The following is a 27,384-nucleotide window of genomic DNA, read 5'->3' on the forward strand; positions in this document are numbered from 1 at the left end:
GAGAAGATCTACATATAGATCTATAGATCTATAGCACTCTGGGCAGCCAAGACCTTTCCCAAGACCACCGAGAGCAAGTGGCGCGTCGATCTGCGCTGCTTCGAGGAAACGCGCGCCAGTAGCCAGCCAATTCCGTCTTGTACAAGGCACTATGAGGTACTGTCCACCTGGAGATTTGAGTATTGCGCGCGCTCACATCGACGACATCGACGTCAAAGAAGCAGTAGTTGTCCTCTCTGCCGCATCAATCGTAGGTATATATATTGTATGCCCCCGATAGCTCCCTCTCAGGCCTCGTACACCTCAATTCCTTCACTCACAGCTTTCACAATGTTGTTCTCCATCTTCGCTCTCGCTGCTGTCAGCGCTGCTGCCGCCGTACCTGATGCAGCCCATCTGGACGCACGCCAAACCTGCCGCATCGCCACTCAAGCCGAACTCCAAGCAGCACGAGATGCCTTTCTCCGCGAGGAGATTATTCCTCCTACGCCAGCTCAGTTCGATCGCAGCACTCCCAACTTGATTCCAGATTTTCGACCCAAGAGTGCGTTGAGCGTGTCATATGGCAACAAGGCCGTGGAACTGGGTAATATCTTCTCTACTCTTGGTAAGTCCTCTTTCTTTTTACTTTTCTTTGTTCCCCAAACACACGTAGACGTGAACGCTGATCTGAAAAAAAAAAAAAACAACAGAGACCATCAATGCACCTTCGTTCAGCTTCACAGCCGAGCCCGACTTTGGTAAATACTTTCTCCCATTTTTTCACGCAGTATTTTTGATAGCCACGACATCTCTCTCCTCTAACATCCACCGTCTAGACCCCACAACCACCAAATACACCCTTATCATGGCCGACCCAGACGCTCCCAATTCCCAAACCCCCATCCTCGCTCCCTTTCTCCACTGGATCGTCAGCGACGTCCAACCCGACTGTGTACCCGGCCAGGTAAGAAATCCCTCTTCCCTCCCTTCCCTACTCCTTCAAACGAAAAAAAAGAGAACCCACCTCAGAACTAACCCCCCCTTCTTTTTCTTCTCCCTCCAGAAACGTCTCACAGTCGCCCCATACATGTTCCCCACCCCTCTCTCCCTCGCGCCTCATCTCTACACATTTCTCATCTATCGCCAACCGCGCAACTACGTTCCACCTGCCATGCTGCAGAATCTACCTGGTTTGCGAGCGAGATTTCCTTTGCAGGATTATGTCAAGCAGAACAATTTGACGGGCCCGATTGCGGGGAATTTTTATCAGGAAGGGTTGGAGAATTTGTTGGGATAGATGGCTAGTTAAGGTATAAACAAACGCCTTCCGTTTCCCACTACAAATTTTGTCTTTTCTCATATCATGCATGCATGCATGAGGGGTCATTAGAGAGCTAGTATTAGTGTTCCGGTCATTCTGGTGGTTGTGGTGCTGCTGCAAGAAATCCGAGGGCTGGCTACAGTAACTAAGCTCATCGAGGTGCTGCTCTGCTTTCCTACTCTGGATAGCTCGGAATTTGTACATATCACCTAAATAGAAGAAGGAGCGTTGTTCGTCTTGTTGATAGCTTCCCAATCTGGTCCGGCAGCGGCGCCGCTCGTTGCTCCTACACCACCAGTAGTAGTACCTCTGCTCGCATCTACAGGTAGACCAGCATGTGGTTGAGATGCGACGTTCGCGGTGTCCTGTTGGTATGTCGATGGAGTGACAGCAGAGTCGGTTGCGGTCCCGGCTGATGTAGGTGTGCCAGCGGCAGTGACAAGAGGATGATCGAGAGGTCCATTTGCTGTGTTCTCCTTGATGTGCATGGGACCGGCGGGATCTGATGATGATGACGATGATGTAGTCTCGTCCTTGTCGTCCTTGTGCCTGTGCAAGATGCGATTAATCAGTGAAGGCTTCTTCTCCTTCTCTTCCTTCTCATGAAGCTTCTCCTGTTTCTTCTCTGCCTTCTCTGCGGCATGGCGACGCTCCTTGTCATCTTTCTCGTGCTGTTTCTGGGCATGGTGGTGCTGCTTCTCAAGCTCTTTCTCGTGGTGCTTCTCTTCCTTGATGTGCTGCTTCTCGAGCTTCTTGTCCTCGGGAGATGGCTTGTGAAGTTTGTTGTGCTTGTTTGGATCTTCAGTGCCGTAAGCGGCATGAGTGGTGTTGAGAGGATCGTTGTGATCGTGGGCTGCGGCAATGGAGCCTGCACCCACTGCGCCGGCACCACCAGCTACAGCAGCGTCGCGACCATGGTGGGTATCATCGCGAGTAGTGTCCGTCTTCAGATCACGGGAGGTAGCTGGCACTCCTGTCAGAGCGATGTCGGATCGAGGTGTAGTCTGCCCGACGGTGGCGGGTGCTGGTCGTTGCGTTGTGCTGGGGTCAAAATTCGAGCTCGATGGAGCAGCAGCCGAAGTGGCTTGCTGCGTGCTGCCAGTCAAACCGGTGCTCTCTGTTGTTGGGATGGTCTGGTCCCTAGTAGCAGCGTACGCTCCGCCTGCACCCAGAGCACCTGCACCACCAGCCACTGCAGCATCGCGGCCATAGTTGTGGCCAGCAGTGTTTGACGTCCCCACGCCTGAGGTTAGCGGGGCGCTGGTCTCGCGCTCGTGTTGCGCGAAAGCTGGATCTTGAGCGCTCGTCGTTGAGCTTGTGGTCGGCCCTATACCAGATTGTCCAATTGTGGAAGAAGGTTGAGTAGCAGCCGAAGTGACTTGCTGCGAGCCACCAGTCAGACCAGCAGTCTGTGTCGTTGGGTCGGTATAGTCTCTGGTAGCAGCGTATGCTCCGCCAGCACCTAGTGCACCTGCACCACCTGCGATTGCGGCATCGCGGCCATAGTTGTGGCTAGCAGTGTTAGATGTACCCGCACCTGTGCCCAGCGGGGCGCTGGTCTCGCGCCCACGTTGAGCGAAAGATGGGTCTTGAGGGCTCGTTGTTGAGCTCGTGTTCGGCCCGACGCCAGATTGTCCAGCTGCGGAAAGAGGTTGGTTTCTGCCCGATTCATAGGCACCAGCACCTAGAGCGCCAGCGCCCAGTGCACCTCCAGCCAGAGCCGCATCGCGACCACTGTGGTCGGACGAGATGGCGCCCTGTGCAGGGGCCACCGAGGGTTGAGCTGATGAAGTACCCGCAGTGCTGGAAGAGACGGCATGCGGATCTTCGCCAGTAGCAGTAGGGAACTCGCCAGGTACATGTGGTCCGTGAGAAACAGTATCGCCTGGACTTCCTATATAAAATGAGCGGTCCAGGAAAGTCGCACCTTGAACATCAGCCGGCGCTTGGTTAAGCTGTGTTGTGCCCTCGTTGTTGTGCACACCACCAGAAGGAACACCGGTGCTATGCTGGGAAGATCCCAGAACACCAGTGTGAGAGTCGCCCGAGTGCGGTTTAGGCACAGACTGCCCAGCAGATTCTCTCAAACTGGGTTCTGGTGCACCCACGGGGTTGATGTGGCCCGGGATAGCACTAGTGGTAAGAGGGTGGGATCGCTCAGCGAGTGGCTCAGGCCCGGTCGTCTCGGGAACTCTGCTCTCGTTATTGTAGTGAGAGGCACCGTACGCAGCGCCTGCGCCAACTCCTGCGGCACCAAGACCACCTGCAATGCCAGCGTCGCGTCCGAGATGAGACTCTTTGCCAATCGCAGCGTGGTCTACTCCGGCTGTCCTTGTCGCGCTGGAACCAGCCAAGCCTGATGTGGTGTTGTCAGTTGTGCTTGAAGTTATGGGCTGACTACTTCCACCAGCCAGGCTATTGTCACCGAGGGGCCTGCTTTGAGAAGAAGAGGCGGACCCGGCAGCTCCTGCGAGGATAGACGTGCCCTTGTCTGGATTGTTGTCATGAGCTCTGTTCATGACACTGCCACTTCCAGCATCGCGACCCGCACCATGTGAGCCTGACTGATCTTGAGCGGCTTCTGTTTCAGTCCGGCGATCGGCCAGACCATCAGTCTGCCCAGCACTGGTGGTGTCGTTCGCGCGCTGACCATACTGATTCGCTGCAGCACCTCCAGCCCCGAGGGCTGTGGCACCTCCCCCTACAAGTGCAGCATCTCTGCCGAAGTTGGAGTCGGAGGTCGCATTTTCACGGATTGGTAGGCTCGACTGGTTATTCGATGCCGTGGCCGAGCTGCCCAGCCCAGAATTATCAGATGCGGTCGCAGTGGTGCCGTATGCTGTTTCATCGTACTTTTTGCCGCCTGGGTTCACGATTTGCCTCAATATGCTGTGATCCTTTGCATCAGGGTGTGTTTCAAGCTTCGTATTTGGGTCGACGGCGGACGAAGACGCAAGCGTTGTATTTTCCTGGCTCGGTAGACTCGACTGGTTATTCGAGGCCGTGCTCGAGCTTCCCAGCCCAGAATTATCAGTTACGGTCGCGGTGTTGCCGTATGCTGTATCGTTGTAGTTTTTGCCACCTGGGTTCACGATTTGCCTCAATATGGTGTGATCTTTTGCATCAGGGTGTGTTTCAAGCTTCGAGTTGGGGTCGACGGCGGAAGAAGAGGAAAGTGCTGTAGAGTTGTTGGGAGCACCTTCACCGCTGACTGCAGGAGTACCATATGCAGTCTCGGCATGTCTGGGAGATGGTTAAGACTCCACTACATCAGGTAAGGTAGGTATCATTGTCGTGATGGCTTACCTGTCCCCGGCTGGGTTCGCAGTCTGTTGCACAGTGCCTCCACTCTCTTTCTGATGTCCCCCTTGTCCTCCAATGGGGTAGGTAGTTGAGCTATCCTTGCTGCCCGAATTTGATGCTGCCGCATTCTTTAGTCTATGTTCCTCGCTGCCGTACAGAACCTCGTCATCCTTGTTCGAGCCAGGAGATCTAGCAATTCTTCGTTAGTTTGATGCTCGTGGAGTGCAGGACGATCGACGTACAGAATCTTTTTGATCTTGTCCATGCTTGCGAATATTAGTGCTCCAGTGATTTCTTTCAGAATGTGAGTAGTCCACGACCAAAGAGACCAGCTCAATGCATTGTTTATATTCTTTGGTCAAAACCAACAACCACCCAATTTACCTGTTTACACGAGCGGGGCACTTTCACGCGATAGCTCATGCGGCTCATATGCCGACGTCATTAGCAGCTCGTTATCCTTCTAGCTACCAGCCACGGCGAACAAACTTGGCGATAGATGGACGGCGGTGTGCAACGTGTAGGTGGCTGAGGTCATGAGTGGTCTCTTTCCAAGTTCTTCATGGCGTGGATCTCCTACAAAGTAAGCTAGAAGCACGAAGGTATCAAAGCCAATCTGGATCGCCCAAGTTGAGATGGACAATTCTGGGATGGGAGCAGCAAGACTCTTATCCAGCCTTCAAGAATCGGGCTTCACCAACCACTTTGCTTGTTCGACTGTCCGCAAACAGGTCATGAAAGAATTTATTCTGGCAACTCGCGACTGTTGTCGGTCAGAATCTGGATCTTGGTCCAGCCTCTCCCTCTCCCTCTCTTATGCTGAATGACGAAGGCTCGTAGGCGGGTAGCCGTTCATCGCCGTCTCGAGCCACGTTTTAGTTATTATAGGAGGTACCTAAAAAAGACCTTAAGACATTGAATCTGGCTTTGCCTGATCTCACGTGCTTCATGAAAGATCCAAGATGGCATAGGTCATTCGAGGGAGGAAAGTAGGCGTGTCGAGAGACGAAGACATGAAGTGCTCGAACAGTGCCAACTGCCCAGGATTCTGAGTCGGTGGTTAGAAGTGCAGTATTGCCGACTGTTACCTTATCGACCCGGTGGCGCGGCGAAGGAAAAAGCGCCAAGGTGTTCTCGTCTAGACCCCTCGGTCTTGGTCCCTTGGATAGCTCCTACCTCCTAGGAGGTCGAACAATGATATTATCCAAGACCTTGTAACCTCTGCAGGTGTGCTCCCAGGATGGTCCATATTGTTGAGTGGTCTGAACCAGCCAGAGCGCATCGGATGGTGTGATGGAAGTGATGGCCATCGAGAAGAGAAGAGAACGATTCGGCGAGCCTTTGCCGCGCCCGCTCCGACCTGCGCGCTTACGCTCAACCTATGCCCGAAAGCGCAACGTCCGCCGACGGAGGAGGGCGAGAGAGGGAGAGAATACTTCCGTACAGTCCAAAAGGTAGTTTTTGCCTTGTTCTAGAGGCTCGACACGCGCTTCGGGGTTCGGACTGAGAAGGAGGGCGGCTACCGTTGCCCCCTCTGGTGGCTGATGCTAGGTGGTAGGAGATAGGTGCTACTCTCTTCTCTGCAGATGGAGACCTCCCTCTATCCTCTGTCTCCTACCTCCGGTACCTACTAGTTCTACCACTTTTCTTCCATCCCTAGTTCTACTATTACACACCACACCACACTACGACTACTGCCCGGCCCTACACCCTCCGCCCCGGTTGCGCCAGATTCACTTCATGCTCCTGCTCCTGCTTCACCCGTACAGGAGATTTTCCCGTTCCCATCATTGTTCCCCACCACCTCTGCCCTCCGTCTTTGACGAACTAGAACTGAATGCTCTATCCCGTACCTTGACGTAAATCGTCGCCTCTTGGATGATCTCACGGGCCTTGAACTGCATGGCACAAGGCGACTCTGCGCTGCAGCATCCCGCGCTTCCTTGACTCACTTCCTAGTCGTATCCGATCATAGTCCTATCCTTCCTTACACAGACATGGCGATCCGAGAGCGAGCCCGCGCATTGTTCAAGTCGAGATCCAAAACCGACCGTGATTCGCAAACCTCCGGCTCCTCCAAGGCCTCGACAGAACGTTGGCCGAGCAACGTCTACAAGCCCGGCGAGCCTATGCCGAGACCGAAGTACCGAGCAGCGCCCAAGAAAGAGCACACGGAAAAGCTGGAAGCGTTCAGCTTCGCAGAGGCATGGAGGAGGAAAAGTTTCCAGTCACAGTACAGTCCCATGGGCACGCGGGCCCCCAGTCGACGCAATAGCGCCAAGACGCCAGGAAGCCGTCGCAGCAGTTGGATCAGCCTGGGCAGAAAGAGCTTCAGCGGACCCGGCGCGGATGGCAGGAGCAACAGCATCACGAGCGGCGAAACAGAACCGAGCAGTGGCATGCGGCCGCGAGACGGTGCAATGCATATGGGCGCCGCAGTTCCCACCACTTTGCGAACAGAGCCAGAGGCAGAAGGAGATGATGATGTTCACAATGGTTCGTACCTATGACTTGATGAGGACAGACAAGGGGGAATACCATTCGTTCTAATAATGCCATCTACTGACTGACTTGTAAACAGTCGGGCTCTCCAGAGTGCAGTCCTACACAAACGCCCTGACTCCCACTCTCGGTACAGCGCACGATCATCAATTTTTCACAGAACACGACTTGGCGCTAGCGTTACGACGCTCTCACTTGGACGGGTCGCATTTGGCCGTTCCTGCCTAAAAGCTGAGAGAGATGGGAAAGCACGACCAGGGAGTTTAACATCGTCGTCATTTTGCAGCATATTCTTTCTGTACAAAACCAAAACAACGGCGCCCATGGCTCGGTCAGGTCAGAGAACCTTGAGGTTCTAGGAGTTATTATTGCATATTGCATTGCGTTGCATTTTTGAGAAAGAGGAAGCGGATTTTTCAGCAGCGCTTTTTCTTCTGATGATCTTGATGATGATGATGATGAAACTCGAGAAAGGAAAGGAGCATTTGAGCAGAGAGAGAGAGAGAGAGAGAGAGAGAGAGAGAGTGTGTGTGTGTGTGTGTGTGTGTGTGTGTGTGTGTGTGAGAGAGAGAGAGAGAGAGGGAGGGATCAATATTGCATCGGCATGGAACCAGAAAACGCGCTGGTATGGGAACAAAGCAGTCTTCCCCAGCCCCCGGATTTGCTCGACGATATAGAGATCTGTGCAGATAAGAAGAAGGATATATATCTTTTACATTATCTTTTGAAATCATTCTGACTCAGATTATACGTACCTACCGTAGGTATTCGACGATCATACACTGTATTGCGCTCTCTGCCTCCTGAGTCTTTCACCAGGCCGCGTAAATACTGAAATGATATTAGGTGGGTATAGTACCTGAATGACTGTCTTTTCATAAGGAAAAAAGACCCCAAAATTGTATGCAACAATACGAATTAAGATTTCTACACACTACCATTACATACTTCAAATCGATCTCGCTTCAAACTGGCGAGCAGCGTAATATCTATACGCCTTTGCAGTTTTGATGCGGAATAATTTCCCTTTCCAGATAAACAGCGCCGCAAAAGACAAGATACACACGCCAATCGCGCCAATCGTGTTGAAGACATTCGCCATTCCGACGCCAGCGATCCACGCGGGCATGGCAAAGACGAAGATGGTGCTGAACAGGTTTCGCACAAACGTGAGCGCCGTGAGCGCGTCGCCGATGATGTCGTTGTATGCGTCGAGCATATATGTCAGCGCGAGAGATTGCAAAGGAGCGGAGCCGAAATTGCACAGTCCAAAGGCGACTGCGACTTGCGACCAGGAGGATCCGTCGTTTAATGCGTAGCCGAACCACCATGCTCCTGCGATTTGGAAGGGGACGAAGGGAATGAAGACCCAGAATCGCATTTCGGGTTCGTAGATGCCGCTGTTGCGCTTGGCCAGTCGGACTACCACCCAGTCCGACAATGGACCGGAGATCAGTGAGCCCAGGGTGGATCCGACGAAAGGAGCGAGACTCATCAACCCAATCTGAGAGGAGTTGAAGTTGTAGGGCGGATCCAGCATATATGTGCTCAATACGGTAGTCATGACAGTGGAATATGCCAGCAGAATAGCATAGACCAGTGAACAGAAAAGCACTCCTGGTATGGACCACAGAATCAGGAACGGCTGCCATGAGTGCCTGAGGAAGTTGGTCCACTTGCCCGGCGATGTCGTAGTGAGTTCCAATTTCTGCCAGTATGTCTTGCGAGGGATTCTCGGGTCGATATGGATTACGCTCGGGTTGCGCATCGTGTCCGACACCGAGTCATCACCTTGCGCGGTTGTTGTAATTGACTTTTTCTGGTACTCACTCTCCCCCACCTTCTGATGATGCTCTGAGGCTGCTTGCTCTGAATTGACGCTGCCTCGCCGGCCATGCAGCGTTGCGTTTTGCAGAGTGAATTTTGTCTCCTCGAACCCAAAGATAAACATTGGTAGCTGAATACCAAAGAAGATCACAAACCACCACCAAACCCAACGCCATCCCATGTTGGTTGTAACATATCCAGCAGCGACGACTGCCAGATTACTCCCAACGTTCGCCACCCAGATGTAGATAGAATTCATCGTCCCTCGCTGGTGTACAAAGTAGACATCTGCTATAGTCATCTGGATCAGAACCTCCGCTAGTGCACCGAGCCAACACTGCAATGCGTTGACCCCCCACCAATCTCCAGCGGTTTGCGTGCGGGCAGCCCAGATTGAAATGGCGAATTGACCTGCACTACTGATGATATACACCGACCGCGATCCGTACTTGAGGGCAAAGGGGATCAACATCGGGGCACCAAGCGCGAGGGTGGCGCATCCAATGGCATATGTGTTGGTCAACGTGGCACTACTAAAGTGCAGTTCGTCGCCCATCGGACCCCATGTCGGCGATGTCGCGTTGATAAATGCGAAGACCATCATGGCGTAGAAGGAGGCCAGGAAGAAATTCAGTACTTTTTGTCCCTTTGGCCAGTTCTGTGCATGGCATTAGTCTGGGATACTATGCCACTGTCTTGAGCCATCTCACCAAAGGGTCATTTGGGTCAGAAGTAGGACGTGGCTGGAGAATGATTTCTCCATCTTTCTTGTCTGATCCAAGCAGCTGGGCGAGCTGCATCGTTCCCGGCGGCCATTCCGCGTCATGAAAGTCGTCGTAGCCTGCCATGTTAGGTCACTATCCAGATGGTGAGTATCGCGAGTTCGAAAATTCAGAAAACCAGGCGATGCATGGTAAAAGAACATTTTTTTTATTGTTGGTTCTGCCATGATCATTTCCGCCCATCGACGGTGCAGCGGTGCTATTCGCTGCGACCTCAGCAGCAGATAACGGCATCCGAACAAATGGCGGGGTTTCGCAAATCTGCAGACAGATGTGCCGCGCGCGCGCGACGGCAGCACGTGGAGAGATAGGGCCAGAAGTTCAGATTATGTTTCATTTTCTTGTACTCCTGCCGTTGCCTACCACAGGAGATGCCACACCACTCCGGCTCACAGCTTCAAAGCGTGATGTCGTCCGACTGCAACCTCACCTCATGCCGTCCAACCCGATCGACGACTTGGGAGGCGATAGGCAGGCCGGCCCAGTGGCCGGCCAGTGGCCAGTGGCAGTGGGTCTGGCCATCTTCACATCCCAGTCTCTCTGGTGGGGGAGTGAAAATGCATCTTGGATGCTTGGTGAGGCGCATGTCTCTACCAGAAGCGGCATCAAAAATTGGCTGGAACAGTGCTCTGCAATGAAGCGACACTGGGAATGACGGAGAGTTGCAATGTTGAAGTGAGAAGAGACGAGAAGTCGTCGTAAGAAGAAGACGAAGTTCGCTCGTGCAAGACACTGCCAAGACAATCCAGCACGGACATGGAATATCGAGTGTCTTGGCGTTCACTTGTACCTCCTACGGACTCCACGCAGCATACGCCATTCTTACTGACCTCTCTGTCCCTTACAGTGGGGGGCATCATGAAAACAACGTAAAAATGTCACATCAATTCTTATTCAGCTTGGAGGACTGGTGCCTCCGCTGTCCCCCTGCCATGAACATCTAACACAATGCTCCTGATTGCATTCCATCCCTTTTGCTCCACATGTCGTTCAAGCTGGACGGGTCGCACTATAGCATCAAACTCCAGTTTGCCAGCCAGTAAAGGACAAACAACAAACTCAGCAGTCATCTCCACGCCGACATCGAAAGGAGGCAAGATACGCTTGAGATTACCAGCCACTGCAAATCGCCTACTGTCCTGATCCTGCGACAGGAGCTCCACGCATAAATGGCCCGTTCTTCTCGACCGGGATTTGATCCGCACTGCAATGGTGATGTAGGCACCAACATGGAATGTTTCTTCTGATGAGACTGTGGGGGGCAGATCGGTTGGTTGATGCCTCGGGTGGCTTGCGCTAAGGTCAACACTGACAGGCCAGCCGCGCGCAAGATCCAAGGCACGAGAAGAGAGAGGCAGGTCGAGCAGATCCACGTACCCGCTGTGTTCTTCTACATGCCAGGAAACATGCAACTGGTCCAAGAATCTCCTCCGGGCAGTCTCGGCGTCTTCTTCAAAGTCAAATGTACTCCAGTCATGCCGCCATGACAGATAAACCCGGCGAATCTCGCCTGGTGCTAAATGTCCATCTCGGATGTCTTGTGCTACGTCTGCAGCATCACGGTTCCACTCAAGGCGTCGTGCAGCTTTCTCAAAACACTCGTAATGAACTGATTGAGGCCATGCGTTGCGCAAATCGAAAGAGACGAGTAAGTTGTCCCCGTTCTTGATATCATCGAGTTGCGAGACTTCCAAATTGTGCACCTGTAGTGCTGCATTCACAGTCATGACGACAGGTACTGATACCACACGTGCGTGTTTCACGTCGGATCCGCTACTTGCCTGGTAGTAGAAATTGGCCTGCGTGCTAGACAGACCGGCTTTGCCCTCCACCCTGAACTTGAAAGTGGTGCATTCTCCGGGTGCTATCGTTGTCGTTGGTAAGAACGACTTGGATCGCTTGTGTTTCACACCGCGCAGTTTCAATTTGTGTTCGTCATCGCGGCGGAGGACGTCGGCAGTATCAGTAGCTTCGAACACTGTAGCTGCTATACTTCCAGTGTTGCGGAGTATGAGTTCCAGCGATCGACTCTCGCCTTGGAGTAACATTAATCCGGATTCCAGAGCTGCCGTGTTCTCAAGCACTAACGAGGGCAACTCTTCTATGACTGTCGCAGATACGTGATCTACTTTGATGCCAAGGGCGTTCAGCGCAGACTCCTGACCGTCAGACTGACTGGTGGTATTGTGCGAGCCATCACGAATATCTTTGAGTGTGAGTGGAGCTCGTGTCGCCCAAGGAGCCGAGACAATGGAGAAGTCTTGTGGATAGCATCCTCGCATCTGAATCCGACAGCCGGTGATCTTCATGGTTCCGACGGTCTTGGGCGTCACCGTCAGGGCAACCTGTTGAAACCTCAGTGGACCCAGAGTGGTAGGCGGAAGGGAGGATTCCAGCTCGCCACCCTCAGCCACGAGCTGCATGGACTCGATATCAACAGGAATGTCGAACGGGTTCTGTAATGTTACTCGGCACACGGAGGCTTCATTGGCCACAAGCAAGAATGTTTCTAGTGCTGCAGTACCCGGTCTGCTTGCACTCGGATCGTACAGAAGCGGATTCCCCGGAGCAATTGGCTGATCGGAAGACTTCTGAGCCACATTGAGCTTGGTTCTGTCAATGACCGCTCTTTGGCCGCTCGGCTGCAGAATCTGCACGAGGCGCACAAGAAATGGATCCCAGTATTCGGCAAAAATATCGGTGAATCCTAGGTGCCTCGACATTGCCACAGTACGATTAATGACTGTGGCGTAGTGCATTTGCTCCTCGCGCGAAAATGCATTCTCAATGCTGCTCGTCCCGGCATCGATCGCGGAGTTTGGTCCTGCAGCACGAAGCAGAGATGCCGTTAAAGAGATAACACCGAGCGGGTCGGGGGAAGCCTCACAAAAATGAGCCAGCTCTTTCAACAGATCCCGTTTGAGAAGCCCATTCCCATGCGCTTTTGTGTCGACGTATGTAGGGACATTGGTAGGGGATGCCATGGTAATTTCTGCACCATATGTGAGTGCAAGCTCGTGAAATAGATCATGGAGACCACTACTCTCCTCGCCGGAATCTAAGGAAGAGTCTGGACCAGACTCGACAGAGAGGGCGGCAGCAGGATGTATACCCATTTCGGCGGCACCCAGCTTTCGTGCTTGAAGCAGCGCTTGAGTAAGCCGGGTGATAAGATCTTTCAGAGTGATGGCTTTCTTGCGTACAAGACCCAATGCGCCATACGATGCTGCTATGCCGGCGAGGAGTTGTATGTGGTCTGCGACTGCCATGCCATCATCATTAGCAGGCAGCGCCTGTGCCAGAAGTTCCGCGATGACAATTCTTGAGTATGGCCGTGGACGGCCCAAGGGCATCGGGGCGCTTTGCGCACTGTGCTGCACTTTGTTGGAATCATTTCGTCCCGTAATCATGCGGCCTATACTCGCGGGTTCAAGCTCGCCTCCCGCCGCACCCAATACTGCCAACAGCTTCGCGACGCGAACAGTCGCTTCTGCCGGCACTATTGCTGGAAGCTCTAGGGCCCCTTCGTGAGATCGGTACAGGCTCAATATCAGCTTGGAAAGATCAGGAATGGCTACGGAAAGGCGCACAATTTGCCGCTGCATGCCTTCCGCAGCGAGTCTAGCATCAATGCTTGCACGAGCTATTGTAGAAGAGCCAGTACGTTCTGTGATAGGATCGCATATGGAAGGTACTTGAAACTCCACCCCAGCCCATGCCAGCAGCAACATACATAACATGGAGTTTTCCAAGCCTTTGGCGTGCCATAAGTGATCTGACAGCGTACGAGCCTTGGTGGTATGCTCGACCAGGATTGGCAGAGCATCACTCCAACGTCCAGCCATCATGTAAACCGAACCCAGCACAATGCCGACACGGGATTTGCCTCTGGCCCGCAGCTTCTCCTGGGACGTACCAGAGCCGAAGCCTTGGAGTGCAATTCGATCGTGGCTCGAGGTGCGGGTGTGGCCCTTGCCTTTGCTGCCACCACTCTGACTGCTTCCTCTGCTATCAGATCGCTCTAGAGCGTTTGTCACCACATTGGCGCCTGGCATCTGATCAAACGAAGTCGCGGGGAGAGGAGGTGCCTTTGCTGGACCTTCTTCATCAGCGGGACTTGACATGCCCGAGCTCAATCGCTTGTCGCCATCACGGTGGAAGGAGTTTCGTTGCAGTGCACGAGCAGTCTGCCCAGGGGTCTGAATCGAGGGCGAAGCCTGTAGTGCTTTGGCATAAGTGGTGAATTCGACCAGAAAGCGTGCGGATATTTCGCACACGGCAGCTCGTAGAGACGGCTCATTGTGACTATCGATGTCTGATACCACGACTTCCCTGACTATGCGCTCACCTCCGCCTCCCTCGCCGCCCAGCACGAGCAACTGACGATGGACGACACGCGAGTGGCGCTCTTTGAGGTGGGCAGATGCCTCGTCCAGCAGCTTGCGCCGGGCATCGTCGTCTCCTTCCAGCCCGTCGAGCACGCCTATGACCAGCAAAGGCTCTCGAAACAGCTCATAGGGCGACAGCTGCTGCTGCGTTTCGGAGGGGACCGAGGGCAAGAAGCGATAGAGCAGCGAGGCCTGGGGGAAAGGCTTGGGCGAGAGGAAGTGGGCGTCATCGGGCGAGTGCAGTGCGACGTCTGCCAATGGGACGATGCTCGCTTCGCGCTGCAGTCTCTGAACGACGAGCGCGAAGCGGCTGCGCGCGATGCTGCCCACAGGGAGCACGAGAGCGCGGACATGCGCTCCTGCGAAGGGCGAGAAGGGATCCATCGAGGACGTCGTCGGCCTGGTGTCCTTCGTCTCGGGCCCTCATGCTGTGCCGATGTGTCGTCGAAGAGCGGCAGCGGCAGGACGCATGGCGGTATTCTAGCTGCAGTTGCGCCTCGTGCGGCACCACTTTCGTTCGGCTATGCTATCTTGTTATGTCGTTAGCAGTCGGCCTCTTCGGACGTCCTCTCCTCTCACCAGCGCGAGCGGAACCTGTTGGATCCAAGTGGAGTCACGTCGTGGGGCCTGGCCTGGACTTCCAAGACCATCGCAGGATGCCGTAGCGCGTAGGTAGACCCTTCAGAATGCACAGCACACACCGGCCCCCAGTGGCCCGCGAGGAACGTCCTGCCGAGCCGCGGCCCGGCACTTCGCCTAGCTAAATCAGGAAGAGTGGGGGTATCCCTGGTGGGGGCGGTAGAAAATAAATGTTTGTGGCGAGCACTTCCACACACACACACTTTCCTGGTCGACCAGTCCCGTCCGCTGGGACATCATGACAGCACGCTTCACGCGACATCCGTGGGATGATGGACGGTAGGACTATCGGTAGCGACTGAACCATCCCCCAGGCACCACTTGCTCTCTTCAGCCATGTGCATGCACGACCTGGTTCGCACGGAAAATTAAAACCCTTTCTGCTCTCAGTGCGCTCTGGTCAACAATGAAACCACTCCATCTGCTGGTTTCGTCGGTCCCCCAAACGACGGACGGCGTCGATGGACAGCCAACATGTGCCTCCCACTCCAGAATGGCGGCCGCCCTCGAGCCTGTCTGGGAGCAACCTGTCCACGCCGACTTCGAGGTACGTGGGCCCTTTCTTTGTCCGCTACCACCTCGACCTCAGACACTCCACCACCCCGTGCCCCCCCTCTCCCCCTCCCACCGGGGCCGTCACCCGCACGCATGAAATCCCGCCAGCGTCTTGCGTCATGCGAACACGCTGAGAGGCGCGGATCGCCCAGATGACCGCCACAGCTGAGGATGGGGCTGTGCGTTCGCCGTGGGAGGAAGTCGTTGAAGTCGTCCTGACGGTGACGGGTGGCCTCGGACGACCCAAGGCTGCGCGCCACAGACGGACGCTGCCTGCCTGCCTGCGAACTGCCTGCGAACTGCCTTCCCCAGCAAACTACAAACCCGCCCTGGCCAGCTCCTCCTTGCGCTGTGCGATCGTGCTGAGAAAGTGCCGCAGCTTGGCATATAGATTGGAAGTTGACAATTTTACAGCACAATTCTTTCCGGGCTCCACATCAATTCCGGCGGATGCGCACATATGGGCATGGAATCGTTACATCGTCCTAATATCGAACCGCACGAGGCCACTCTCTGTCAACGACTCACCGACGCAATCGCTCGTCACACCACCGCCCAAGATGACCTCTCCCTGTCACCAAGCCTCAAGACCCCCCTCGCACTAGTTCTCCAAGACGCTGCAACATCAATACAATTCCATGCCAAGTGGTTTGCTCCGTCTGCACTGAAGACTCTTCTAGATACCGCTCTCAATGCCGCGAGCTTATCATCGTCGACTCCCGATTTCCATGCGGCACTTCGCCTGATCGACATCGTTGGAACCTATTCGCTCATTCCGGACCTTCTCCCGGTGGTACAGTTTATATCATACGCGTATTATCAGGGAAGTCGTTCCAATAGACACAGGCGACTTAATACGCGGGCGTGGGTGGTCTCACAGCACATTCTGGCGTCGCATCTGGGTGGGCAGTTTGCAGGCACTCTCCTGGATATTATCACGAATCATGAAAGCTTCAGTGAGAAGTATAAGTTCTCCGCAGCAATAGGTGCACTCCTCATTACCATCGATAAACTACTGCCATCTCGGGACTCTGGTCTTCCATCTATGCATGCGATCCAGCTCATTCGTGGTCTTTGGAAATGTCCTGTGCGTGACAACGCCATTTTGCGCGAACACGTAGCAATCATGATGGGCACCATGTTGCAAGACGAGCAAGTTTTCCAGGAACTTGTCAACGACGGAGGTCTAGGCATCAGTCTCGACTTGATTGAGAGCTGTGTGACACAACAACTGGACAAGAGCGCGATTGAGGCATTATTCTCTGGTCTCGAGGTCAGGCTCGGCGCTTTTGAGTTGCGACATCAGCCCTATATGGCCCAGATCTTTGTGGAAGCACGACGGCCCCTACCACCTCTCCTAAAAGGCCAACTTCTTGCACCCTGGCATCGATCTCTGATGCTGGACCAGTACAAGATGTGGGAGGACGGACATCGTGAGCTCCTCAGCCAACTCAGCGATTCTGATTTATATGCTGGCGAGCTTGACGGATTCGTCAACTTGAGTGTCTCTGCGTACTTTTCGACGGAAAATACAACAGCACGAAAGGACTTCGTCTACACTCTTCACAGTCTCATACAAGACTCTGCGACTGCTCCCCCGGTTGTGGACATACTTGCGAGGGGCATGGTCAAGATCTTCTGCCATAAGACCCAAAAGGAGAAATGGGAATCTCAAAGAAATTGGCTCTTTCCGCTCCTATGCCAGGCGGCCCGGCACAGCGTGGAAGCCACGAAACTTGTAATGAGTATCAGGGCCGACGCTGCAGGCGAGGGCTATCTGGACCCGACACGCATTAATCCGTCCGATCTGCCAACTGGTCGATCGGCGCGATTTTACCACCTCTATGGCCTGTCCACGTTGTCTCTCGAAGCACTGGTTGACGCAATTCACGGCATGATTGTGCGGCCGCCCGATCGCTGGGACGTCTATGATGCCATGTTAGTTTCGCTGCCTGCTCTAATTCGCAACCATGTTTTGTGGCGCGGCAGCTTTCGCCAGATGAATATACTGCGACAAGCAGTGTGCGATCTGCTCAAAGCAGATACATTTGTGGAGCCACCGACACCTGACTTGAGCAAGTCGTATGTCATTATACAGTTGATCCAAATCCTGACCGCGATCATCAGCTATCATTACTGCCTACCGCGGAACGATGTGAAATCCGCAATTGTCACCATCATCAATGTCGCGGGCTCTCGAGAGTATAACCCCAGCATCCATTGCATACACGCTCTGACTATCTGCTGCTATGAACTTCCAGAGCTCATGGCCAGCTACATGGACATTGTCATTAACAAGATGACCAAGATGGTCACGCAGCGATCGCTCGCCATCTATGTCCTTGAGTTCTTCGCGGGGCTGTCGCGCTTCTCGGATCTACAGGACAGGTTGCGTATTGAAGATTTCAAGAAGATCTTTGGAGTCTGTCACAGCTACCTGCAATCAGTGCGAGGTGTTTCTTCGCTCGAGCGAAAGCGAACGCCGAGCAGTGAGCAGAGCGCCGGGATGACCAGTAGTGCCAACGATGATATGGCGCAATATGTGCATGCACTTGCACATCATGTCATTACGTTCTGGTACATGGCTTTGCGACGTGAAGACCGGCACGGACTAAAGGAATATATCAGCAGGTGTTTACGATACACCGATCTCGATGGCACTGAACATATAGAAGAGCAGGGACTGGTCACAATCGACCTTATGGACCGCATTGATGCTGAAGAACAGACTGGTGCGCCGCTGGAGAAAGTCTTTGACGACGTCGACGGGCGGATTGTCACAACGCATCGCGTCACAGGCATCCTGCTTATCACGACCGAGACGTCTTTACGGACTGGTAAAACGATAGTGACCATTCGCCGGCCATCAGGAACTGCGCAAAGATTGCTGTCCAATCACACGGACTATGCCCACGGAGACCCCCATGAGCCCGAGAAGTGCCTTATGGCCTCAGTAACGGTCGAGGGCGATACACAAGATTATATCAATGTCTTTCCGAACGACGAGAATGGACGCACCTATGGTAAAGTTGCCATTCCTCGGCCCCACTCAGCTCTCGGGACGGACAGGATCATCACATTGCCAGACGACGACCCAGCTGTTGTTCGAGCCATACAATCTTTTGACCGGGTATCCGCCCTCGACTCCCACAAAGCTGGCGTGATTTTCGTAGGAGAAGATCAAACTGACGAAAACCTAATCCTGCTCAACACCTCCGGAACACCTGACTATCGTGAGTTCCTCGAAGATCTCGGCAACCTCCGCAAACTCAAGGGCGCCAACTTCAACACTCAAGGGCTCGATCGAGTCGACGATGGGGATGGCGCCTACACCATGGTCTGGAACAACGCAGTCACCGAACTCGTCTATCACATTACAACGTTTATGCCAAACGACTCCGATCCTCACATGGCGGTCATCAATAAGAAACGCCACATTGGAAATGACTTTGTCAACATCGTGTTCAACAACTCTGGCTCCGATTTTAGATTTCATACTTTCCCATCGGCTTTCAATTACGTGTACATTGTAATATCACCTTCGGAGAGAAACTCGTTCCTGCAGGCACGACAAATCACATGCAACAAGCCAAAACACGAACGATTCTACAATGTTCGTGTCTTGAGTCGGCCCGGGTTTCCGAGCTTGTCGAGTGCCAGTGAAGTAAAAGTGATATCGGGGGCCAGTCTGGGCGGGTATGTGAGAAACCTCGCGCTCAACGCCTGTGTCTTTTCTATTATGTGGCAGGCAGGGGACATGGGGGATTATCCGAGCAGCTGGAGATCGAGGCTGCACATGATCAGGAGATTGTATGCACAGTACAAAGCGAAGTTGGACGCGGTTGAGTGAACAAGAAAAGGGGAATGGAAAGGGCGTTGGTGAGGGTGGGATTTGGGAAACGGCCTGGAAAACGCTGGCGAGGTGAGCCGCGGCAATGACACCAAAAAGTTTTGACGTTACGGTTGATTGTATTGCTGCTGCGTTGGAGATACCCCCGAGATGTGTAGATATATGAGTGCTCGCGGACAGCTGACACCAGACAGTGGGCCGGCAAAAGTTGATTGTTTTCCGCTGGTACTATAGTGGCTGATGCTCTTCCGTTTTCTCGTTGTACAACGTCTGGAGTGTACTCCGAGAAATGAAGAGGTGAAGGCTACCGCTCCACTCGGCGTCTGGTGACTGTGGATGCTTGATCATTTGCCATGGTCGCCACAAGTGCTTGCCAGTGACGCTTTTGACTAGCCTCGCCCATTCCACACGGTGCCACACACACCCTCTCTCACTCACCGTGCGTACGTAGGAGGGAGGTATTATTGCGTCTCTTCTCTCCACTTCCATATATATACTCGCCTCCCAACGGCGGAGTCGGAATGTGGATGAAAGGCCCGACGACGAGTTTTTTTTTTCCTCGTTTCCTCCAACATCGGCATCTCTCGCGTCCGGTACAAGGAAGTTGTGCAATGTGCAGCCCCAGAATACCTAGGTAATATGTAATATGTAGAATGAGCGTACCGCGGCAAAACGGCCAATGTCCACGAGCCCTATTTTTGCCTGTCTGCTATGCACGATCGCTTACTTTCAATATAGTACTATTCGTGTCACGATTGCGTACTGTGGAGAGAGAGAGTGTGAGAAAAGTACTATGTAAAGTACAGGTAATGTATGTACATGTAGTAGGTCCTGTAGGCAGCTAGGTACTAGCCTAGCCCCGTGTGGCGCTCACAGAGGTTCCATGTTCAGAGGTCAGGTAGGTAATGTAGGTAGGTGGGCGTCTGTCACGCACACTTCGTTTATAGGCCCAATCTTGGGATCTTCGCGCGCGTCAAAATGGTGTGGAGATGAGAGACTGGAGCGCCTTGGACTCCGTGGAGGAGGACTTCCCTTTTTTACCTAGGAGGTAGCTGTTCCTGAATTCAAAAGTGGTCCCGTCCCCCATTTGTGGCGATTACGGCAGCCTATCCGACCTCGATAGTGAGGGAGGTATGCACCTAAGGTATTCTTGGCCTCGGCCACTACTCGGTGCAAGGGTTCTATAGACGTAAGGTATAGAGATATGTTATGTACATACATACATACATACATGTAATAGCAAGTCTCGAACACTGGGAAAAAGTGGATGAATCATCATGACTGCGACATTGGACCTGTGCATCGTCTGGTCACGATTACATTATCTTGAGTGCAAGCTGATCTCGCGCCTTCCTAGTGTAGATAGCAGCTGAGATCCACTTCCAAGGCACAGCTCTTATTCAATACCTACTTGAATCCATTCGTCTGCTGGTAGCCGTAATGATGTTGCGAGGCCCCCGGGGGGCGGTAAAGGGATGGAGATTGGAGAGGGGGGGAAGGACACACAAAAGTTCACATGGACATGGTGCCACGAGAGTAGAATACCGCATCCTGTCCCTGAAAGTACTGTACCTTTGAAATGAACATGCTGATGTAGCGATTGTAATTTGTAGCCCAGCCCGCATCATATAACACTGAATAGTGGCAGAGCAGCAGCAGCATGTCCTCCATCCAGACGGGCTGATGTTTCGTGCCAGCGCAGAATATCTTGCTTTCTTCGTTCTTGAAGGATCGATGCCCCTGGAGACGAGAGCCGTCTGGCGGGGTGTGAGTAGGTGGTGGCCGGCCAGGTCTGCGCAGCGGGCAGGGGCAGGCTCGCAGCCTCTCAGAGCCAGCGGGATTGATTACTTGCAGTACTGATACGTAAAAATGGGGGGGCCAGTTTTCGCTATTGTCTATCTTGTCGAGCAGGCGAAACGGCAAGCCGCATGGCTTGCATGGAGGATTGACTACGGAGCCGCCGGGGTCGAGGCATCACGGTTCAGGTTCGCCCCCGTTGTGGACGGCTAGGGTGGCTTTCCCGCGCCAATATTGTGACCAAGGCGAAGAGTGCGCCAAGGTGTTGCCAAGGTGCTGATGGAGTGTGGAGGCAGGGCAGATAGGAGGAGGGAAAGTGAATGGCAGCTGTCAACAATCATGATGTACCAGGTACCTTATAGCCAGTATAGTAGTAGTTGATGTAGCAATAGTAAATAGCACGTCAGAGAGCCCGCCGCCATAGGAGATAGCATCGCCATACATATACATATAGTAGTACCTAGTGTCGGGAGACTTCGGCATCGGCAGCAGGATTGCCGGCGGCGCATGTCGCTCATATCGCAGAACCAGAGGGAGGTGTGGCACAGAGGATACACAACGGCAGACGTGGTCGAAGCACTCCTCGTTTCGTACACTAGTAGTGGGGAAAAGCTGCGGATCGTGAATACCGTCGTGACAGACCCTCGATTAATGCCTGTCTGCTTGCTTCCATGGATTGGATGGGATGGATGCTTGCCGCCGCCGCCTAGTTCTTTTGTCGTAGGAGGAGGACGGGAGGAAGAGCTCCTAGTTCGAACGTGCTATTCATTCTATACCTATATCTGCCTGACCCTGCCTTGCACTCCCACGAGACGTCACCTATTGCATACTATACCGGCGCCATTGCAACGACCCCTGGACCGCGCAAGAAGAAGAGCCGAAGGCGAAGGAGAAGAAGAAGAACGAGAAGAAGAGGAGGAGGAAGAGGGAGAATAAGCACAAGAATAAGCCCGACAAAAACGAATACAAGAGGGGGAATATCTCAGGAAACGGTTGACGGGGCTCTCATGTACATGCTGCTGCGGGCTGCGGATACCTCCTAGCTTTCCATTTATCATGTACTGACATCAAGGTTCAACTTAACTGACGGCATACCGGGCGGGCACACTGTAGCTTTTAGCTTTTGCTCCGAGCCACGACCTTGACTTCTAGGTGCGTGCGTGCGTGCGTCCGTCTTTGTGTGTGCCTCCTGGCTACGAGTCGGAGTCTGCGGCATCGACGACTTTCGGCTTGTCCAGAGGCTGTGGGAAGCAAGCAGTGCAGTCGGGGCATTCTGCTGCTGGTGCCAGAAGACGGTCTGTATACACGCAGATGCAGCTCGGAGCGGGATCCTGGACGGACGGCATCTGAGGTTAGTAAGACACTGTGCATGTACAGCGCGGCCGGCGTGGCTTGCTCTCTCGTACGGAGTCTGTGGTCTGCTGAGAGTCTGCCCGTGAAGAGTGAAGAGCGATTGAGAGAGAGAGGGAAAATTAGAGAGAGACAGAGAGGAAGAGAGGGCTGGCAGAGTTGCAATTGTTGATATCTACGACTGTCGCTTCTGCATATACCACACCCCTCCCGACTCTGCGCCCAGCAGTAGGTACGGTCAGTGGTCAGTCGCCGTGCGCTGATTCTGGACCAGTCATGGACTCGCGGAACATGGGGAACTCAACGTGGGAGGACTTGGACATGTTCGACACCAACTCTACTACCGCCACCTTCGATACGCCGTCCGGCTTCGACGCCTTCAACGACTTCACGAATCTCGACGCGCAATACGCCGAATCCCCTATTGCCCTGGGTCTGCGCGCGCAGTCCAAGTCAGCACCCGACGGCGCGACCTCTGCAGGCGTGCAGAACCCCAATGGTGGAGCTGGGATCGTAGCCGCTTCTGCTTCTGCAGAGAGCTCGAGTCAAGACTCGTCCTCGGACACTTCGAGTGGGCGGAAGAGGAAGACAGGTTTATCGGAGTCGCCAGCGTCCATGGATGGACAGACCCACCATCTTATTAAACAGGAGGACAGTAAAATGGACATGCAGCAAGTGCGGAGCTACGACCATTTCTCTCAGCCTATGCACAATCTCTCACTTGAGCAGCGGAAGAGCTACGGTGAGGGCAGCATGGGCCAGCAGTACTACAATAGTGCTGCTTCCAGTCCGGTTCACACCAACGACTTCAACACCGCCATGTCCATTGATGCGCATGTGGCTTCTACCATGGCTGCACAGTACAATCACGAGTCGCCAGTGCAGACAATCAATCCTGGCATGTTCGCGGTAGGAGGCTCTCGCGATCAGTCGCCCACCACGAATCTCATGTTTAACCAGGCATCTCCCAACGCCATTTTCTCTACTCCGTCGTCGGACAGCCCCGAAACTTTTGCAGGAAACCAGAACTGGAACCCATCCTTAGCACAGAATCCTCAATGGCCAGGTGAATTCACAGGCCAATTGACTTCCCCAGGTGGCATAGCTTTCACTCCTTCCCCGGGTGCTAATGACAGCACTCCAGCGAGCACTTCTCGGGATGTCGGTGGTCGCGCTGGCCTGGGTCGCTCACCATTGCACATTGCCCCCATATCCACGAAGTCTCGGGTTGAGACGCAGATTAATGTGGTCATGACTCTTGAGAAGCCACCGCCTGGGACTGAGCATCTTCACTTGCCACTACATACGATTGCCAAGTCGAAACTTCTGGCCAAAGAGGACTTCGACAGATCCAGGGTTCTGGAGCTCCACACCATGTTGGTGTGCACGAGTGCGATGCATAACGCGCAGTATAAGGAGAGAGCCATGAAGCGAGCGGCTGCCCAAAACAATGCCGAGATTCAGAGGCGAGCGGAGCTCTCACGAGACTCCAACGACCAGGACAAGAATGATCAGAAGAACTTGCCGGAAGAGGACAAAGTGGCAAATGGAGGAGAAGTGAAGATATGCAGTAATTGCATACAGCGAGAGAGGAAGCGAGCAGGCCGGAAGAAGACGAAGCGTGAGGAGGAACAACAACATTGGGAGCGCTTCGAGACCGAGAGAGTGGTGGTGTTCAATTCCAACGAATACTTGCCGTTCAAACCATGCGAGCCTGGGCAGTACCCGCAACGAGACATCAATGCCGAAGGAGAACAATACGTGCCCCCTGATGGCTCCCTACATGTCACTGCTGCAATGCGGATAGCATGTTACTGCAGGCACCAGAGCGAGAAGGAAGGCTTTCAAGTCATCTTTACCCTCAAGGACCACCATGGCCACGTCGTGGCTCAGCAGATCTCTGACTCGATTCTGATCACCGACGACCACAAAACACATCCGCAAAGCTTTTCGACAACCGTAGCAGGTGAAGGTTACTACCAGAACGCAGCGTACCTACCAAACGGTCTACCGATGTCACAGTCAATGGTCGACATGTCAGCACCCGTCCACCAATTCACCTCATCTCGATCCGCAGGAAACTTGCCCGCACTTGCGTATGGTGCGCAATTCAACCCGCACAGTCATGTGCACCAGCTACCAGCTTCTGGATATGCGTCGGGTAGCACGTCCGCCACCATGACTCCAACCAGTCTCTCGAGGCCGGCCTCACCAACAAATGCAGGACAAGCTGGTCCCAACAAAAAGCGAAAGTCCTCCACCTTCCACAGAAGGATACCCAGTGGACTCACCATGACTCCAAGAGTAGATACAAGCCAGCCACCCTCTTCGAATCTGCCCTCGGCGGTCTCAATGAACACTCCGTTCTCACCTTCAGGTCAATTTCCTGCCATGAATCAATCCTACATGACAATACCAAACAACAATGGCCCAGCCCAGTACTACGGTAGTGGGCCCCCTACGCCGAGCGAGAATGCGCCGTTCAACTTCAGCCAGCCCCAAGTCGATATGTCGCGCATACAACAGAACCTGAACAACCAGGCATATTTCTCACATCCATCATCGGCTGTTCCCAGCCGAGCTGGTAGTCCCGTGTTGCAACAGACACGTGCCAACATGGCGGCATATGCGCGCCAGCATCCAATACAAACCTCAACGAACACCATGGGCAACCGGCCTCAGCAACAACAAGCATTTCCGGCGCAGCCACCTCCTGGATCTGCCGGACACGACGGCTCTATGACCATGGCTGGCTTCCCTTCGGTAGACCGGATCACTCCCAATGAAGGTCCAATAAGCGGAGGCACAGAGGTCGCGATATTTGGACAGCACTTTGTCAATGGCATCCAGGTACAGTTCGGAGACCAGGTATCATCAACGCAGGTCCTCTCTCCGAATTCGATGATCACCATTTCACCGCCTGGAAGAGTGGGATCGGTGCATTTGAACATCCTCGCACCACCAGGAATCGCCCAATACCCTCAGCCGGCCAACAGACCCATCTTCCGCTACACTCAGTACAACGAACAGATGATGGTGATGGCGCTCAAGTACCTGAGTGAGCAGCAGTACGGACAGACGGAGAATTGGCAGGCTCTGGCGCAGCAAAGCGCAACCCAGTTTCTGCAGTCGAACATTAATCGAGGCGGCCTGGGGCAACAGGGAGGCTATCACATGGCATTAGCATCACACCGCTTCGATCATCTTGAGCACGATGTACTGCGTGACGTGGAAGCTGTCAATTCCGAGGAGCAAAGTCGCGATGCAGAACTCACCATGGCGCCCTCCACGTGCTCACGTCGTGCGAGTCAAGTGGCAGCACTGATGGCGAATTGCGCAGAGGTGGATCCTCGAGACACCTGCGGCGGCTATCGACCTCTTCTACATGCAGCGTTGGATGGAAAGATAGATATTTGCAGGCTCCTGGTGCAGCGCGTGGCTAAGCCGTGCATTTGCAGCCTTGGGCGGTCTTCTACAGTGGAGCCTGCGCTCTTCAAGTCACGAGAACGACAAAAGCGTATGCAGCTTTTGACGAATACTGTTCATCGACGACACGTTAGACTCATGCGGCGCCAACATTCACTGCAGCCAAGCATCAGCTGTGATGATGCAGCCTCCTCCCAGCACGCATGGAGCAGCAGCGCTAGAGCGTCGATATATGAGCCTGAGGCAGATGTATGTCAGCTAGACCCAGCGACGTGGCCACGTTCCCGGCGACCAGGTGCAACGCAAATGCTTCGTGATGGCACGGAAAATGCGCTGCCCACGCCGTGTCGTGTCGCCATACCCGTGAAGCGTGATGCGTTGGCAGCGCAGCCCCAGCACCTCCAGCAAATCGTTCGTGAATGCCAGCCTCAGTCATTTCAGACTTTGCCCGTACTTCCAAGACATGCCTCCCGCGTGGGCCCAGATATCGCCGCACCACGGCCGCCACGGCCGCACGGCGTGACCCAGGTAACGCGCCTTTCAGCCCACCTCGAGGCGCCGCCACCTCACCCGGAGTGCGTGTCACCAGGGCATCGTTTCAATCTCTCCGAACAGAGGGATGCGGTGCAGGACGACGAGACAAACCATGCCGTTCTTCCGGGTCTTGCCAGATACGGGCAACCTGGAACCAAGGACGCCGATCACTCGGTTTTCCCCGATCTCGGTCGACCGAACATATCCGCAGAGGCACTCCAGCAGCTTGAGACATGGTGGCTTTGGGTAAGTCGTCAATGCAGCCCACCACCAGCGAGCACGCATGCACGCTCAGAATCTCAGCTGACAATCTGTCCGTTTCCGCAGACGCCGGCACTCGTGCTCACAGCCTCCGTTCTGGTGCGTGCCGTGATGCCTCACTTCCGATTCACAGCTCTCCATCCGGGGGTCGGTAGTAGCGATGATCATCATCGACAGGTCGACCACCATAGCAGAAGGAGGCGCAGCATGATGATGATCTGTACATGAAAGTAGGGATCCAACGACTCTCGGTGTAATTTACGGCACAAATATATCCTTCTCTCACGGGCATCGGTATCAGACAAGACAAGACCAAAAAAACATCTTTCTTATCATGACGAAAAATGCGGCTCAGGTTTTGATTGAAAAGTTGGAGGTGGGAGGGGGGAGGCTTTTCTGCTAAAAGCGGGACTCCATTTCGGCATGAAATTAAGGTGGTAGTCAAGTCAGGATTGTAATATCCCTCATCGGAAAACGGATGGCGGATGGCGGATGGCGGATGGCTGAGGGGGAAGGGGGGAAGGGGAAAAATCAGGGCAGCGAGCTTTTTTTTTCGGGAAAAGGAATGACCTACGCTACGCACGACGATGATAATGATGAGAGAAAAAAAAATCTTTATAAAGAAGTAAGGTACCTACCTTAGGTATAATGAATATGACACAACAAAGGGAAGGGAAAGGAAATGAAGGGAACATGATGAAAGGTAGGAGGGGAATTTGTATTGTGTGTGTGTGTTTACTGGATGGAGATAGGGCAGACAGACAGACAGACATAATTGAGAGTAAGAGAGCTAGTAGGATGCTAGATGATAGCGTCTCTTTCCCTTTTCACACTTGATGTCGTAGTATATCACTCTCTGTTTGATTC

General features: G+C 53.7%; 8 protein-coding genes across 8 annotated transcripts; 5 read left to right on the plus strand and 3 right to left on the minus strand.

Moving 5' to 3' along the window:
* Positions 1–214: 214 nt before the first annotated feature.
* SEPMUDRAFT_154435 (PEBP-like protein) lies at positions 215–4,935 on the plus strand. The gene is made up of 5 exons (XM_016907562.1): positions 215–607; positions 693–946; positions 1,046–4,546; positions 4,610–4,795; positions 4,849–4,935. The coding sequence occupies exons 1-3, from the start codon at positions 268–270 to the stop codon at positions 1,277–1,279; spliced, it is 828 nt and encodes a 275-aa protein (XP_016763793.1). The 5' UTR covers positions 215–267; the 3' UTR covers positions 1,280–4,546; positions 4,610–4,795; positions 4,849–4,935.
* Positions 4,936–5,552: 617 nt separating this feature from the next.
* Positions 5,553–5,916, minus strand: SEPMUDRAFT_114756 (uncharacterized protein; the record flags this gene model as incomplete). The annotated part of the gene is made up of 2 exons (XM_016901110.1): positions 5,553–5,654; positions 5,800–5,916. 2 exons carry the CDS (start codon positions 5,914–5,916, stop codon positions 5,553–5,555), a joined length of 219 nt encoding a protein of 72 aa, XP_016763794.1.
* A 316-nt stretch (positions 5,917–6,232) lies between these two features.
* Positions 6,233–7,682, plus strand: SEPMUDRAFT_147494 (uncharacterized protein). Its single transcript, XM_016904335.1, has 2 exons — positions 6,233–7,102; positions 7,188–7,682. Exons 1-2 carry the CDS (start codon positions 6,604–6,606, stop codon positions 7,334–7,336), a joined length of 648 nt encoding a protein of 215 aa, XP_016763795.1. The 5' UTR covers positions 6,233–6,603; the 3' UTR covers positions 7,337–7,682.
* A 317-nt stretch (positions 7,683–7,999) lies between these two features.
* Positions 8,000–9,768, minus strand: SEPMUDRAFT_80647 (MFS general substrate transporter). Its single transcript, XM_016910254.1, has 2 exons — positions 9,646–9,768; positions 8,000–9,593 (listed from the first exon to the last, which is right to left on the minus strand). The coding sequence occupies exons 1-2, from the start codon at positions 9,733–9,735 to the stop codon at positions 8,058–8,060; spliced, it is 1,626 nt and encodes a 541-aa protein (XP_016763796.1). The 5' UTR covers positions 9,736–9,768; the 3' UTR covers positions 8,000–8,057.
* A 116-nt stretch (positions 9,769–9,884) lies between these two features.
* SEPMUDRAFT_147496 (uncharacterized protein) lies at positions 9,885–10,557 on the plus strand. The gene has a single exon (XM_016904336.1). It carries the CDS (start codon positions 9,989–9,991, stop codon positions 10,370–10,372), a length of 384 nt encoding a protein of 127 aa, XP_016763797.1. The 5' UTR covers positions 9,885–9,988; the 3' UTR covers positions 10,373–10,557.
* A 12-nt stretch (positions 10,558–10,569) lies between these two features.
* On the minus strand, positions 10,570–14,657 carry SEPMUDRAFT_147497 (uncharacterized protein). The gene has a single exon (XM_016904337.1). The coding sequence runs from the start codon at positions 14,487–14,489 to the stop codon at positions 10,608–10,610; it is 3,882 nt and encodes a 1,293-aa protein (XP_016763798.1). The 5' UTR covers positions 14,490–14,657; the 3' UTR covers positions 10,570–10,607.
* Positions 14,658–14,967: 310 nt separating this feature from the next.
* On the plus strand, positions 14,968–19,149 carry SEPMUDRAFT_60777 (uncharacterized protein; the record flags this gene model as incomplete). Its single annotated transcript, XM_016909539.1, has 2 exons — positions 14,968–15,291; positions 15,714–19,149. The coding sequence occupies exons 1-2, from the start codon at positions 15,206–15,208 to the stop codon at positions 19,147–19,149; spliced, it is 3,522 nt and encodes a 1,173-aa protein (XP_016763799.1). The 5' UTR covers positions 14,968–15,205.
* A 2,215-nt stretch (positions 19,150–21,364) lies between these two features.
* SEPMUDRAFT_147499 (uncharacterized protein) lies at positions 21,365–27,282 on the plus strand. Its single transcript, XM_016904338.1, has 2 exons — positions 21,365–26,502; positions 26,584–27,282. The coding sequence occupies exons 1-2, from the start codon at positions 22,573–22,575 to the stop codon at positions 26,743–26,745; spliced, it is 4,092 nt and encodes a 1,363-aa protein (XP_016763800.1). The 5' UTR covers positions 21,365–22,572; the 3' UTR covers positions 26,746–27,282.
* The last annotated feature ends 102 nt before the right edge of the window (positions 27,283–27,384 follow it).

This window comes from Sphaerulina musiva (assembly GCF_000320565.1).
Source record: "Sphaerulina musiva SO2202 unplaced genomic scaffold SEPMUscaffold_2, whole genome shotgun sequence".
In the NCBI taxonomy this organism is placed as follows: Eukaryota; Fungi; Ascomycota; class Dothideomycetes; order Mycosphaerellales; family Mycosphaerellaceae; genus Sphaerulina; species Sphaerulina musiva.